The sequence below is a fragment of the Macrobrachium rosenbergii genome, chromosome 12 (assembly GCF_040412425.1).
Source record: "Macrobrachium rosenbergii isolate ZJJX-2024 chromosome 12, ASM4041242v1, whole genome shotgun sequence".
Taxonomy (NCBI): Eukaryota; Metazoa; Arthropoda; class Malacostraca; order Decapoda; family Palaemonidae; genus Macrobrachium; species Macrobrachium rosenbergii.
In genome coordinates, this window is record NC_089752.1 from 65,675,320 (window position 1) to 65,690,319 (window position 15,000).

The 15,000-nt window shown below is 38.2% G+C and overlaps 1 protein-coding gene across 1 annotated transcript in view; it reads right to left on the bottom strand.

Moving 5' to 3' along the window:
- The window catches only part of LOC136844051 (uncharacterized), a 158,122-nt gene that overhangs the window by 70,674 nt on the left and 72,448 nt on the right, over positions 1–15,000 (bottom strand). Inside the window, exon 4 of the mRNA XM_067113065.1 lies at positions 10,010–10,905. Within this exon, the coding sequence (XP_066969166.1) occupies positions 10,010–10,905 (896 nt within the window). The remainder of the gene's footprint in view (positions 1–10,009; positions 10,906–15,000) is intronic.

Here is a 15,000-nt window from a genome sequence, read left to right on the forward strand (position 1 = left end):
CATTTTAGCAGTTTATACTTGTCGTACACTACAATATCACATCTGATTAATAAAAAACACACTTGTTCTTAAACTAAAACAAAATTTTTGAGCAATCAGCAGTTGTTCTAGATAATGTCAAGTGGATCCCCATTCATCATGCAGTACTTGGTGTAAATGTATCTGACATTGAAAAGAAATCTGATGAGAGAGAGCATGCCTGACTTTTCAAGTACATGGCCTTTTAGGCTTGTTCCATATACAGTAAATATTTGTGCCTTCTGAAGGACAATAACTGCACTTTACACTAAGGTCAATTTACATTCCACAACTGTGTAAGCAGCAGAAACAGGCTACGACAATTGTTGTTCATAAAGTCCCCTAATACACATCATTTCAATAAAGACTCTCTGGCATTCTTTACTTAACAGGATATATATATATATATATATATATATATATATATATATATATATATATATATATATATATATATATATATATATATATATATATAGATATAGATATATATATATATATGTATATATATATATATATATATATATATATATATATATATATATATATATATATTAGTATGTTTGTATATATGTGTGATATATATATATATACACATATATACATACACACACACACACACACATATATATATATATATATATATATATATATATATATATATATATATATATATATATATATATATATATATATATATATATATATATATATATATATATATATATATATATATATATATATATATATATATATATATATATATTTGGGGCACAATACTGTGGAAAATATTGGTAACAACAGGATACTGAGAATTACCTTCCACACCACAATTAATGCTTCCTTACTATTTTAGGGGTTTTAGTAAATATTTAACATTTTTACCAAAATATCTGAAAAGGCATAGAAGTGAATGTTACACTGTGGTTCACAACATTGTGCAAAAAACTGGTATACAGTAAGATAATGAGAATTACTTCCACATCACAATTACTTCACTACTTTTTTATGGGTTTTAGAAATCATTTAATATTTTTATCAAAATATTTGAAAAGGCATAGAAGTGAATGTTACGACATATAATTTTGAAACAAAAGCACACCTATTCAGTAATGTTGCCTCAGTCACTCAAGTACTTATTTCAAAATACAAAATTACGGTATTTGGTAATGGTGTTTAATAATGCATAATATTAAGAGAAATATCTAAGTTACAGACATCATCCATATGAAAATAAGAACAAAAATTCCAATTAACTGTATATTTTGCCAATTAAGAGAAAAGCAGTTTGTATAATTACATAGTGAATAAAAATCTACATAAACAAAACCAAGGCAACAATTATACACAGCCAATATAACAGGCTCCCTCAAGCTGGCAAAATTTCAAATTAACCTAAATACAGAAAAAGAAGCATTTCCTTCTAAGTGCAAAACCTAATACATGGCTCACTCCACTGCTCTCAGAACATACAACCTCAGGTAAATGAACATGCCTTTAAACATTACTTGACAGTTAACACACTCCCTCTTTTGATACTCTATCCCTCTGCATCATCATGGGTGAATATGGTTCCCTTAAACAATAACTATCCTCTAATTCAATCCTTCTATTCATACAAAACTGTAAGTGAAAAGTTAGCATTTATTACAAATCTAAATTGATAGCTGTAACGTCTCTTACTTCTCTTTATGCACGTAACCAAAGTAAAAACAGTATACAGGTCATTCTAAAATATACCTAACATAACATAATTGTTCACTAGACAACTAAATGGCCACTGGTAAAGGTTCTATTCATAGAAGTTACAAATTACCAAACTGCTAGGAACGCTTGCTAGTCACAAGGCAAAGGAAGATGAAAAAAAAAAAAACTCAGATTCTTTCCTATTCTACTGAGTTTCATTTTTAATTTATTCCTGATTCCTTCCAAATATCTTCCTATCTCTTAATTAGGAAAAATAGCATGTTTCACCCCTTTTTACCTTCCAACCTATTTGCTAGATACATTTCAGATAGAAAAATATTATACTGTACTTGAAATTACCTTTATTATAGTTACATACTTTCTGAATAAACAGTATGAATCAATACTTACTAACTTACACTTCAGAAAGATGTACAAACCCAAAACCAACACTACAGATGAGGATATAACTGTGTATGACTGTACACACTTTTCAGTCATAAAAACATACAAAACCACATTTGTACCCCTGCTAGGAAATATGAAAATGTTTTGAGCATAAAATAAAGATGACTAACAAGTACTTTACTAGTGCATAACAATTTACTTGCTTACTTCTACATACAAAACATTCAGTCAATCAATGGCACTGCTGGATGTTACACACTTTGGCTACCGCCTAGTGATACCTCCATTTCACTGAGAATTTCAAAGATCATCTTTGAACAAAGAAATGTTAACAAGAAATTACTCAGTTTGGCAAATACACCTACATCATGACATAGCACTGCAATGCTCTTCCTTAATTTAACTGATATGGTCTGGGATTGATAGCCCTACAAAATGACAACTAGATAAAAATATAAATCACAATTTTACTTTTAAGCTCTGGGAATTGTACAATAAATGGAACTCTGTAAAAACTTACACAAAAATCAAAACATAGGACTGTGTATCTCTTGAACTCTTCACAAAATTCTTGTTCAATATTAAGGATCAAATACAATAATTTCCCCCTATTTACAAAAAGATCAAAATTTCGATAAATAAATGTAGGCTCTAATATTACTCACTGTTTATGAACTATGAATTGAACAGTACTTTCAAATAACATTCCTAAATTATTATGAACTGTGATATGGAGAATTATCTTGAACAAACAACTTTGTGTAACCTATTTTTTTGGCAATAATACAAACTTGATATTTCCCCAGAATATCCCTGACACAAAAAATCCATGACAACATCAGGTATCTGAGGAAATGGTTTAAGGTGCTAAAGCAACTAGATGTACTCTTCTTTTACCTTTACACTCACATACTGGAGGGATTATACCAGACAACTATTGTACAAATCATATATTTATACTATTTTCACCACACAACACAACTATGTTACCTAGCAAAACTGACAGCAATTATAAATTGAATTATTAAAAAAAATAAATATAAACAAGAATTTTGTTAAAAAACAAGACACAAATACCTAAGAAGCCAAAACATAAAAATATATACATTTTTCTTACTGTTAAAGGAGCTATATCTTCACACCAGCAGGCGTGTCGGCATTCAAATGAAAGAAGGAAATCACTTGGCTGACCCACATAAATGCCTAGTTCACCTGTTCTCCACATGGTGTGTTTGAATGTTTTAGCTCATCAGAATTCTTCTTGACAGCCCACAAAGTTGTGGGAGGCTGGGCAGGGTCTATGTTAATAGTATGTAATTATCCAAATAATAAATTTTACTACTGTATTAAAATTTATATTATTTGGGATGAATCTTACCTACTGTTAAAGATAGTTGGTTCCCACACTGAGAAGAGGAAGGTGGGTAGTGCAGCTAGAACAATATCTGCTTAGCCCAGCAAGCTAAAGGTTTATTGTATGAAACTCAAAATATTCCCACCTGATCTGGAATCCTTCCTAGATATTACTGCACAGATGCCAGAAGGTGGATTCTATTCAAGGAGCAAGGGTCTTGTATGCAGTTAGCAAAGAGCAGCCTTGCAGAGAAAACCACTTCAGCTAGAATTGAATAGAAGTGGCAAGAAGGGACCCCTGTGCCTCAGTCTGAAAGTCCCCAAAATGACAGTCAACTAAAACTAGAAACCTTAATGATATAAGGTACACTCCTATACAAGTAAAACATATGTACAGTCAGTAATACCCCGAACTTGAGCGATTCGTGTTGCGCGAATTCACAGACACACGAACTTTTCATTGGAACAGACACATGAACATCTGCGAATACTGAGAAACACTGCGAAAGTGTTTATATTTAATTTTTTATGTCATTTATAAGCTTTAACGTGTAAATTAAATAACATTAAATAATAAAAGTAATAATTTCTCTCTCTCTCTTTTACTGAGATGAGAGAATTATTATGGTACATGTATATGTTTACTGTATTTCTTTTGTATGATAAATAAATTTTTTACCTAATAATAAGTACCAATTTTCAAATAATAATAATAATAATAATAATATAATATAATAATAATAATAATAATAATAATAATAATAATAATAATAATAATAATAATAATAATAATAATAATAACTGTAACTACACAATTTGTTTGTGATACGCATTTTAAAAAAACAAATATTTTTCCCTCATCTTCTGTAAGAAGCTCGAAGGCAAAAGATGTCAGACATGTCACTTTAACATGACAAGAAGGGGTAGTGTTGTTGACTAGTGGTCAAAGTTCTCTCTCTCTCTCTCTCTCTCTGTGTCTGTAATAATTCATGAAAAATTTCACTCTCTTAAGCAAGGACAATTGTTCTCTCTCTCTCTCTCTCTCTCTCTCTCTCTCTCTCTCTCTCTCTCTCTCTCTCTCTCTCTCTCATTCATAGTCAGTACAACCTACGTATTACTGTTTCTCTGTATGTCTTTAAATGTGCGGTAGATAATTTTAAACTGATCTAATTTTACCTATACAGTTTACAAACTGTAAATGCACCATTCTTAAACAGAGCATTTGAAAACAAAGAGAGACAGAATAAAGAAGTTTTTAAAAACGAGGTTGATAAGACTTCTAAAAATACATCAGTGGAATGGGGGGAGAGAGAAATAGCATACTAATCTTCACACTCTCCTATATTCTTACGTTAACCATTTATTTTTTTTTTAAGGGTAATGTATTAAGCTGACTTTTAAATGAAATTACAGTAACTTTAATTTCACTTTAAGTTAGTTTAATACTGAATTTCCATCTTTTGATATCTAATATAAGGATAACCTCTCTCTCTCTCTCTCTCTCTCTCTCTCTCTCTCTCTCTCTCTCTCTCTCTCTCTCTCTCTCTCTCTCTCTCTCAGTTTCCATAATAATTGATAAATAATTTAACTCTCTTAAGTAAGGAGAACCCTTATCTTTCTCTCTCTCTCTCTCTCTCTCTCACATAGTTAGTGCTCACACATTTTTACAACTCATTATTTCTCTGTACGTCTTTACCTGTACAGTTGTATTAGTCAAAATAAAAAACACTGTTTGTTCATGAAAAAGCATTTCAGAACAAAGAGAAAGAGACATAAAATAAAGAACAAAGAAGTTATTAAAAGGAGGTTGAGAAGACTTCTGAAAATAGATCAGTCGGAAGGGGAGAGAGACAGAAATTCTCTCCCAGCTCTCTATTTTTATGTCAACCATTTATTTCTTTTTTTAGTGGTAATGTATTAAGCTAACTTTTAAATGAAATTACAGTAACTTTAATTTCATTAAAAGTTAACTTAATAATTTGGGAGCATGATTAGGGTCATATTTAGTGTTTAAACTTTAGAAATAAGCATTTATTATCATTTTTAGAGACCGTAACAAACTTATGCGAAAATTCACCTTGTGCAAGGGGTTCTGGAATCTAACCTTGCGCAAGTCTGGGGGTATGACTGTACATTCATGCTCCCCATAAAATCAAATCCCAGAAGCCTAAAGACTGTTCCTTCTTTTGGTTCAGGAAAAGAATATACCCTATACTGCTAGCAGACTAAGGGCTTTACAGTTTTCAAATGAGATCTCTATGTCCTTAAAGTAGTGAGTGTCAAAAACTTAATTGCACTTCCACTGCTCCGCATTAATCATCTCCTCAAGCGACAAAATTTTCAAAACTAAATGACGTAGCAACCACTCTTATATTATGATTGTTTACCTTCTATAAAGGTAAAAGATCTAGAACTAGTTTCTCTTGTGCTAGCATGATCAAATATTTAACTAAGGATGACACTGCATTCATTTGACAAGGGCATGTTAGGTTTTCTAACATCACAAAAGAAATGGTTAGCTTAGTCTCTTACAGGCTTTAACCTATCTAAATAAAACTTAACTGCCCTATCATGAGAGAGAAGTTATTTCTCTACATTCCTCACTAGAGAGGTCAAGTTTGGAATTCTTATAGTTCTCTGTAATAACTTAGTGTCAACATGATTCTTAGCTCTGATTAAGGCAAAAAAGATAAAATGCATCACCTCTACAACAGCCTACCTTATACAAAAATGCTTGCAATTAACTTACTCTTTTAACTGTCACCAATGCTACCAAAATGATAATTTTTTAAAGTAATTTGTATTTTTCCTAACATACAAACCTGAGGTCTTTACATATGGGATTAGCTTTTGGCAAGCTAGAAATCCAGCCATTAAACTTTTGCAAGGTGGTTATGGTAATAGCTACGGATGGTAGGGGCAGAAGGACCATCCAACAAGCCAGTGCACATTCAATTCTACACAGTTTACCTTTTGACTCAGGTAAGAGAATGAGGGGTGGTAAGAGCCGAGCCCTATATGTAAAGACCTCAGGTTTGTATGTTATGAAAAATACAAATTACTTTAAAAATTTGTCATTTGTTCCTACACAAATACAAACCCTCGGTCTTTATGTGAGAGGGACTTACTTTTGGAGGGAGGATTCTAAGTAAATCTCTGAGCTGATTGGTAGTTCGACTAACCTGGGTACTTTCTTCCTGGTCATGAAAGAGCAAAGGAAGGAGACCACACCTCTAATCTACTGAACAAGAGAGATATTCAATCATCAGACTTCTGGTCATTTCGAATTAATATCCTTGACTCAGAAAGGTTTGGATGAACCCACAGTGTCGGAGACTATAAAGCTAAGAATAACCAACTGGTTTGCTCATAGTCAGTCCCTCTCTCCCCTTGCTAGGGAGAAGGAAGGATTTGCATCTACTGTACTCATCCAAATGGAGCTAGATTATAGATAGGATACTCAGTCATCTAGATCACCTGCATGCACGCCCGTCCAGCACGTGATGGCTCATTCAATGTTCCTCTGCCCACTGGAAGAGGAAGGAAGACAGGAGAAAGGGAGGAGGTCAGTCCCACATACACCTCCTCCTTGCAGCCGCACACCTTAAGTGAGATGCAACCTGTCCCTCAAGAGCTGGGTGAACTACATGACTTGTTGAGCATCCCCCATAGGATCCAAGGAAAAGGAGTCCAAGGACCCATGGGCAACATCCCAAGGTAAAAGGAGATGAATATGAGCTGCAAGATTACATTCCATCCTAGTACTTGACCGACAGGTTCTTCCTGAATGCGTTGGACAGACAAAGGCCCCTGGCCTCGAAAGATCTGGCCCGAAACGTACTGATGTCCACCAGGAAGTTGCGGGGTACGCTCGTTTGATCATCTAACTTGTCAGAGAAATGACAATTTGGGTACCAATTTGGCACTGGGATGAAAGTCTAGTCTTTACAGAGGCAACACAGACGTCATACTGTCATTGGAGTCACAGGACCATAGAACTGGAATGATCCATATCACTGATCATGTTCGAGACATGTAGAATGGCAAAAGGCATAAGCTTCCAGATGTAAATGGATACCAAAGATGTCTTGCTTTATTCAAGGGTGCAAGAAGACAGAACAGAACAGTGCCAACTTCAGTAAGCTGAGACAAGAAGGACTATGATCAATCTTCTTCAGAGGATGAATGAATTTCCAGATGTCAAGGTGCCAAGATCAACTGTCATTATCTCCTGAGGTCATTGAATGAATTGTTGTAATTACACCCAAGTAGCTTGGGATGTGTCTGTTGGCAACTGTCCTGAATGTTCTTTTGTTTATTCGTGTACATGCACTGCAATAGAGTAGATGAAAGGACACTAGGAGCTTTTGCTGACCATGGCACTACTGTGGTGTCATTGCTATCACACCAAGGAGTGTCTATCTTTGGATCTTGAGTCTCTTGAAAGTCTAAAAAAAATTAAAAATCTCTGAAGGAGGACAGTGTAATCATGACACTATCTTGGTATCGTTACTATCAAAAGAGTGCCTATTCAGACCCTGAGACTCCTGAAACGATCTTAAGATCCACATAACATTCTCTCCCTCTCGGGTTGTGGATCAACCAGTATAACTGCAGCAGCCACAGCTACTGCTTACATCTCCCACTCCTCACAGGGGGAGTGTAACTACAGCATAACAAATAAATGGAGCTCCTAGACACTACTTCTTGACACAGTAGGAACCAAAAACTAGTTGTCAGAACTTAGTTTGGAGGTGCTGTTGATCTCCTGTTGAATCAGGCAGAATGACAGGAAGTTGTAAGCCCAAGACTTGAATCATGGACGCGAAAGATGTCTCCTTGGCGTCAACAGCATCTGAAGTTTCTAGGTCACTTATCCAAGTACAGACTAGTCCCAACGTTTCTAACCACCGTCAGTCGAGGAGATGATAGGATACTAGCCACCCTTAACAACACTACTGAATGACTATCCTTGGATCCTGAGGCTTGGAGAGCTAAGATGATACAGGTTATTAAGGTGTAGATTAGTTCAGGCTAGTTAGGTTGGGTTAAGTAGCCAACCTAGCCTCTTGATGCCATGAAACATGACGTTCCAGGATATTGAAGTGCAGCTAGCTTTCCTTTGGAAAGGAGTTTGACTTCTTGAAAGAGGGCCATAAACTTCGTGGAACCTTTTGAGTACGCTGTCAAGGCGATAGGAGATGTAGTTAAGGGAGGAGTCTTTACGAAAGGAATGGAGTAGCCCTCCTTGAGAACCTTGATCACCCAGGGGTCTGCTCCTCTGTTCTCCCATTCCTTCCAGAAAAGTAGAAGTCTGGCTCCTACCTGGGCGCAGAGGACTAACTTCTTACTTCTTGGGGTTGGATTTGAAGGAAGACCTCTTGATGGACTTCGTAGGAGGTCGGAAATTTGATCTAGGTCGAGGCTGGGTTGTAGTTCTCCCTCCACTAAAGGGTTGAGACTGAAGAGGGGAGAATGATCTAGATGAGGAAGGCACAGGCTCCTTAGGACGTCTAGTGGACTGAGTCAACAAGTCAGAGGTGGACTTGCTCTGTAACTAAAAGAATATCCTTCACTATGTTTTGAGGAAAGAGGTGAGACTTGTCTAAGGCAGCGAAGAGTAGAGCTGACTTCTGAGTCAGTGAGATTCCTTTCGAGGCCAACGAACACAAGAGCTCCCTCTTCTTAAGGACACCCATAGAAAAAAGGGAGGCAAGTTCTAACAATCTTACTCCCTAGTGCCCCGATGGCCCAATCTAGGAAACTAAATATCTCAAACACCTTAAAAATATTCTTGATAAGGTGGTCTAGCTTGGCTGAGGAAAACGTTATCTTGGCCGACAATAAAGCCTTTCTACGGGATGAATCCACCAGTCCAGAGAAGTCCCCTTGGGAGGAGGCAGAAACTCCCAAGGAAGAAGCTTCCCCAGTGGCATAGTAAGAGTATCTCATCTTCAACAATTTGCTGGGCGGAAAGGCAAAAGTCGCTTTGCTCTGTTCTCTCTTAGCGGTCAGCCAGGCATGAACTTCTTTGAGAGCTTTCTTTGAGGAGGAGGAAAGAACAAGCTTGGGTAGTCTGGTACCTTCTGACGGATGCTTTTTCATGAGGTAGGCAGAAGCTGGAGAAGTAGGTGAAGCAGGCCTGAAGAAGCCTAGGTAATTCTCCAGGAGGAAACGCAAGAGAGATGAGTAGGAAGAAGAGGAAACCGTATCCTGAACAATCTCTTCTTCCTCCGAAGAGACAGGAGACAATGATTTATCCTTGGACTCTGGAGCAGACACAGATTTCTTCAAAAGACCCACAAGCTCAGTCAATTGGCGCTTAAGTGGGGCTAAAGAATCTTCCTGGACCAATGAAGTAGGCAGAATAGCCAACGAAGGTGCATTGGTTCCACAAGAAGAGGCTGGGAATTCACTAGAGCTGAAGTCTAGTGCGAGACGGCGGGTGCCGGGCGCCCATTGGAGGAATTCTGGCGAATATCAGCAGGCGCCGGGCACTCATTGCCGAAATTCTGGCGTGAGTCGGCAGGCGCTGGGCGCTCACCCGTGGAAGTCTGGCGAGAGTCGGCGGGCACTTGGCGGTCGGAAGAAGATGGGTGCTTATAATGCTTATAGCGCTCAGGACTGTCTTCAAAGAAATAAGCAGGAGAATCAGGCTGGACTTGAAAGCTGCAGGAAGGTTGAGGGCTAGTCTCTCTGTACCTCTTGACAGCCAGGGGAGAAGAATCGCTAATATTCGCATGTTTCTTGAGTGGGCGCGAAGAAGAAGAGTAGCGATATGGCTTCTGGCGTGGACTGGAAGATTCCAAATCAGAAAGTCGATGCACAGGAATGCCTTTCCAATGCCGTTTAGTTGAAGCCTGGGAGCGCACGACAAGCTCAACGGAAGGGGCGACTGCCCATGGGCAAACCCCGCCAGCCTCCCTTGGACCTCCGGTATGTCTTCTCCCTGGTGCAGGGAAGTGGGACAGTGACCTTCGTCTAGGAGCACTGGTGGGGCGGACAGCCACCTCCTCAATATTCACAGCATTATCACTTGTCACTGCACTGTCAACACTTACTTTTTTTTCCATTAGAGATTTAATAGCTGACCCCATTTCCATAATGGTACTAGATAATACAGTAAATTTCTGATCAAACCTAGATTCGAGGCTGGCAATGGCACTAAGAGTGGAATCATGGAAACCTGGAACAGGAGCAGACGGTAAAGTAGGAGTAGTTAGGACAGGAGGAGGAGGAACTGGAGGAGTGATAGTGCCATCATCCCCTACATCTTCCAAAGTCATGGATTCTGCATTAGCCCTACTTTCATCCCTAATGGCTGCTTTCCAATTCTTATCCCTTTCTAATTTGTCTAGATGAGATTTCAATGTTTTCCATTTCTTATCCTCCCAATCCTGACACTCTATGCAAGTATTATCCTTCCTACAATCTTGCCCTCTATATTTAGTGCATTTTGTATGAGAATCGTAAGAAAGCTTAGTTAGCCTAGTTCCACAACCCTCGGAACAAAAGCGAATACTCAATGAGCTGGAATCCAACATCGTTAACTAAAAAAACTAAAGTTAACTCAAACAACAATTCAAACAATGGCAGCAAGCCACAAAGCAACAAATTCTGAGTACTTCACCAAAATTCATGCAAAACAAAGCCAAAAGGCGAAGCAGCAGCTGCGTGAAAACTTCCGATGTTAACTGGAAGCTGGCAGAAAACGAATTGAGCTATCCACTGGTTTGTTTCCTCGAGTCTCGGATGGTGGCGGGACGTTGTCACCTACACACTAACGATACCAGCGCCACCGTGCGAATTTTGAATTACTAAGCTGCTGTAGGTTAGGGAACCATAGCTATGTAATTACTTGGTAAGTTACGAAAAGGCAACAAAAAAGTACGTAAAATGATATATAAGGAGAAAAGCTCCAAAACTTATACAGGCTAAAACAAGTCAGTATGGCTATGTAGCAAGAATAAGTGAATATATCATTAGTGCAACATAGAAAAACATGTTGAAATGTATAAACAAAAAGTATAAACAAAAAAATATAAACAATATATTACAAAAACAAATCTATTCAAACACCGAAGAGAGAGTCGAATGGCAGGTCAGAAAAAGAAATACATGTCTAGATGAGACTGCAACCAAAAGAAAACTGCGTAGAATTGAATGCGCCACTGACTTGGTGGGTGATACTTCCGCCCCTACCATCAGTAGCTATTACCATAATCACCTTGCAAAAGTTTAGCAACCAGATTTCCAGCTCACTGAAAGTTAATCTCATATGTAAAGACCGAGGGTTTGTACTTATGTATACCTTCCTTCTGTAATGAATCTGTTTTTTCTACTGAGCAACAACAGAACTCTAATGTAAGTCCCGAGGGTAAGAAAAGTGTTTTCATAGTTAAATACTTCCATGGAACTGATTCCAAAGGCTCCAAAGTATCTGCAGATAAATGTTTAAATTATGTCTAAATTCCAGAGAGTTCTAGGGGCTTCAATCTAAACCACTTGCAACACCTCCTTATGGTGTGGATCATTAGACAGATCCAATTGCACATGATGCAATAACGAATAAAGCAAGGATATATAACCTCAAAAAGTAAACACCAAAAGACTTAGCATATTTACAAAAAGCACAAAACTTTCTGATGTCTATAGAAATAGGGCTGGAAATCTCTCCAGAACAGCACCAAGAACAATACACAACCTGCTGCTTCTGATACAAGGCCAAGGTTGTCTCTACTTGATTAACAATTGATTCCGATATACCATCTCCTCCTTATTCAAAAGAGACAGCCGAGTGCCTCCAAGTGGTTAAGAGTGACATGAGGAGATTTTTAGTGAAACCACACAGAATTTGTTAGTTTGAGTAGACCTGTCCTTAACAGAAGAATACAAGGCAGGTCTACCACAAGAGTCAGAAGGTCCAAAAACCATTATCCATGAGGCCACTAAGGCACTACAAGTCATTGTGCAATTCTTTGTACTTGAAAGGTGTTCAATACTTTCTTCATAATTGATAAAGGGGGAAAGTCCCATGCATCTAAACCAGACCAATCTTGAAGTAATGCATCCACCGCCAAAGCCTGAGGGTCTTGGAAGGGAAAGCAAGAGAGTGGCCATTCTTGTTTAATCATGTTGCTAAAAGTCCATGTTTGGAGCACCCTAGCGATTCCACAGCGACAGACGAACTTTCGGATGTAACGACCATGCCACAAGCAGAACTTTTCCTTTTCTGATCAACTGATCTACCAAAACATGTCTTCCCTAGAATGAATGGAAGAGCCACTACTCTGATCCTCACTTTTGCCAAAAGCAGCAGCCTTTCCACTATTATGAATGTTGTCTATGACCTCAAGCTGCCCTGGTTCCTGATATATGCTAAAAAGGTTGTTTTATCAGAAACTACTCCTATGACCTGGTTTCTGACCAGGTTTTCACTTTGCATGAGACTTCCATATAGCACACCAGGTGTTCACGTTGTAGACGACTCTTCCATATAGCATGGAGTTCAAAGTTGTTTATCTTCTGACCAACAGTCTTGACCTCTCTAGGTTGCACAGACACACTCTCCAACCTCTCACTGATGCACCTAAAAACAAGGCGAGATCTGGGTCCACTACTCCTGTCCCAAGTCTCTCTCACATATTACTGAATTGCCTGCCTCCTGAGCCTTGCTACTCTGACAAATTCACCAGTAAGACCATGCATCCCTACAGAAAAACCCATTGCCTCGTATGAAGCTTCCTTAAGGGCTAAAATTCAAGACGAAATGAAATGTCTATTTCTCTCTCCAACGGAAAAGCCTGAAAATTGCAAGTGTCTACCCTCGTCCCTAGATAGAGAATAGACTGAGAAGGAGTCAGAGAAGACTACTAAAAATCTTAATACCCTGTGACAGAGCCAGACAAAGTAACAGATCCTTGGCCCTTGGAATCTCACTGAAAAGAGTTGGCAAACATAAACCAGTCGTCTAGGGAGGGACAAAGTCTTGCCCTATGAAAGACAAAGTCCTTGTGAGTACTTAAAATGCTGTACACAGGCTGAAACAAGGCACTTTCCCTGCAAATATATATTGTGGCAGGAGTTATTTGTATGTGGAAATATGCATCCTCCATGTCCATCAAATCATCCAGTCATTCTTTTAGAAAGCCATTAGCACTATGCTGGATAATTCCATGGAGAATGGAGACAGACAAATAAAGTTATTCAGTCCTGATGTCTGATGTCTAACACTGGATGCCAATCTCTGGATGTTTATGTCGCTAGAAAAAAAAAACACCTGGTTGTAATATCCAAGGAATTCACCAATACAGTGGATCCCTGCCTATTTGCGGCTCCGGATTTGCTGCTTCACCTATTTGTGGATTTCTCTGTGGAACATATATACACATTATTCACTGAAAATTCACCTAGAGTGGACCCCAGCCTATTCGCATCGTGGTTCTGGATTCGTGGCTTCACCTATTCGCAGATTTCTCTGTGGAACATATACAGTATACATATTATTCACAGAAAAATCTCCTATTCATGGTATTTTTCATACAGATATATTCACAAATAACTGTATTTTCATATGATTTTAGTGACCAAGTGCACTTTTTGTGATAAAACTATTAAAATTTTCAAGTATAAGGGGTTTTTGGAGTTCTGAACTATCAAAATAGGCAGTTATAAGCATTTTCTGAGGGGATTTAAGTATTCGCAGATTTTAGCTATTTGCAAGGGATAGTGGTACGCATTCCCCGCGAATACCGGGAGTTGACTGTATTCACGGTATTTTTCATTGGGAAATATTCACAAATTACTGTATTTTCACATTTTTGTGACTAAATGCACTTTCTGTGATAAAATTATTAAAATATTCAGGTATAAGCATTTTTAGAGGGTTTTTTGTTCTGAACTATCAAAATACTGTAGGCAGTTATAAACATTTTTAGAGGGGTTTCAAGTATTTGCGGATTTTAGCTATTCGCACGGGGTAGTGGTACACAACCTGCTGTTGACCATGTACTAAAGACGTAAGGTTTGAGGCTGCCTTACAGGAAAGAAGCCTTTGCCCGTGCTCGAACTGAAGCAAGCATAGAGAAGAAACCCCAGAGCTGCCTGTTGTGCCAATCTGTAGCCAATTGTAAGCTCGGAACCTTGAGGTCTCGAGCAACTTCTTTGCCATGAAGGTGTTTAGGGAACATGTCCCTGCAACCTGTCTCTGATGGTAGGGCTGGTGTTAAAAGGAATCTGACATCAGCCCTAAAGTGAGTCTCACCACCCAGAACAATGCCCAGGTGTGCATCCTACCCCCCATTGGAAGCATCTGATCTCAAAAGCATCCCTGGGGGAAAGAACCTAGTGGCTCTCTCATGTACAGCTCCCATCATCCTGCCATTATTTCAATTCCCTGAAGACACAACTTCTTGAGACTTAAGTTGGGAGAAGAGGCAAAGTTGCCATCAGAACCTACCTCTACAAGGAAGACTTGGGAACTACAAAACAGCAACATCACCAAGTGACTTGCCCTTGATACAACAGGAACTCTCT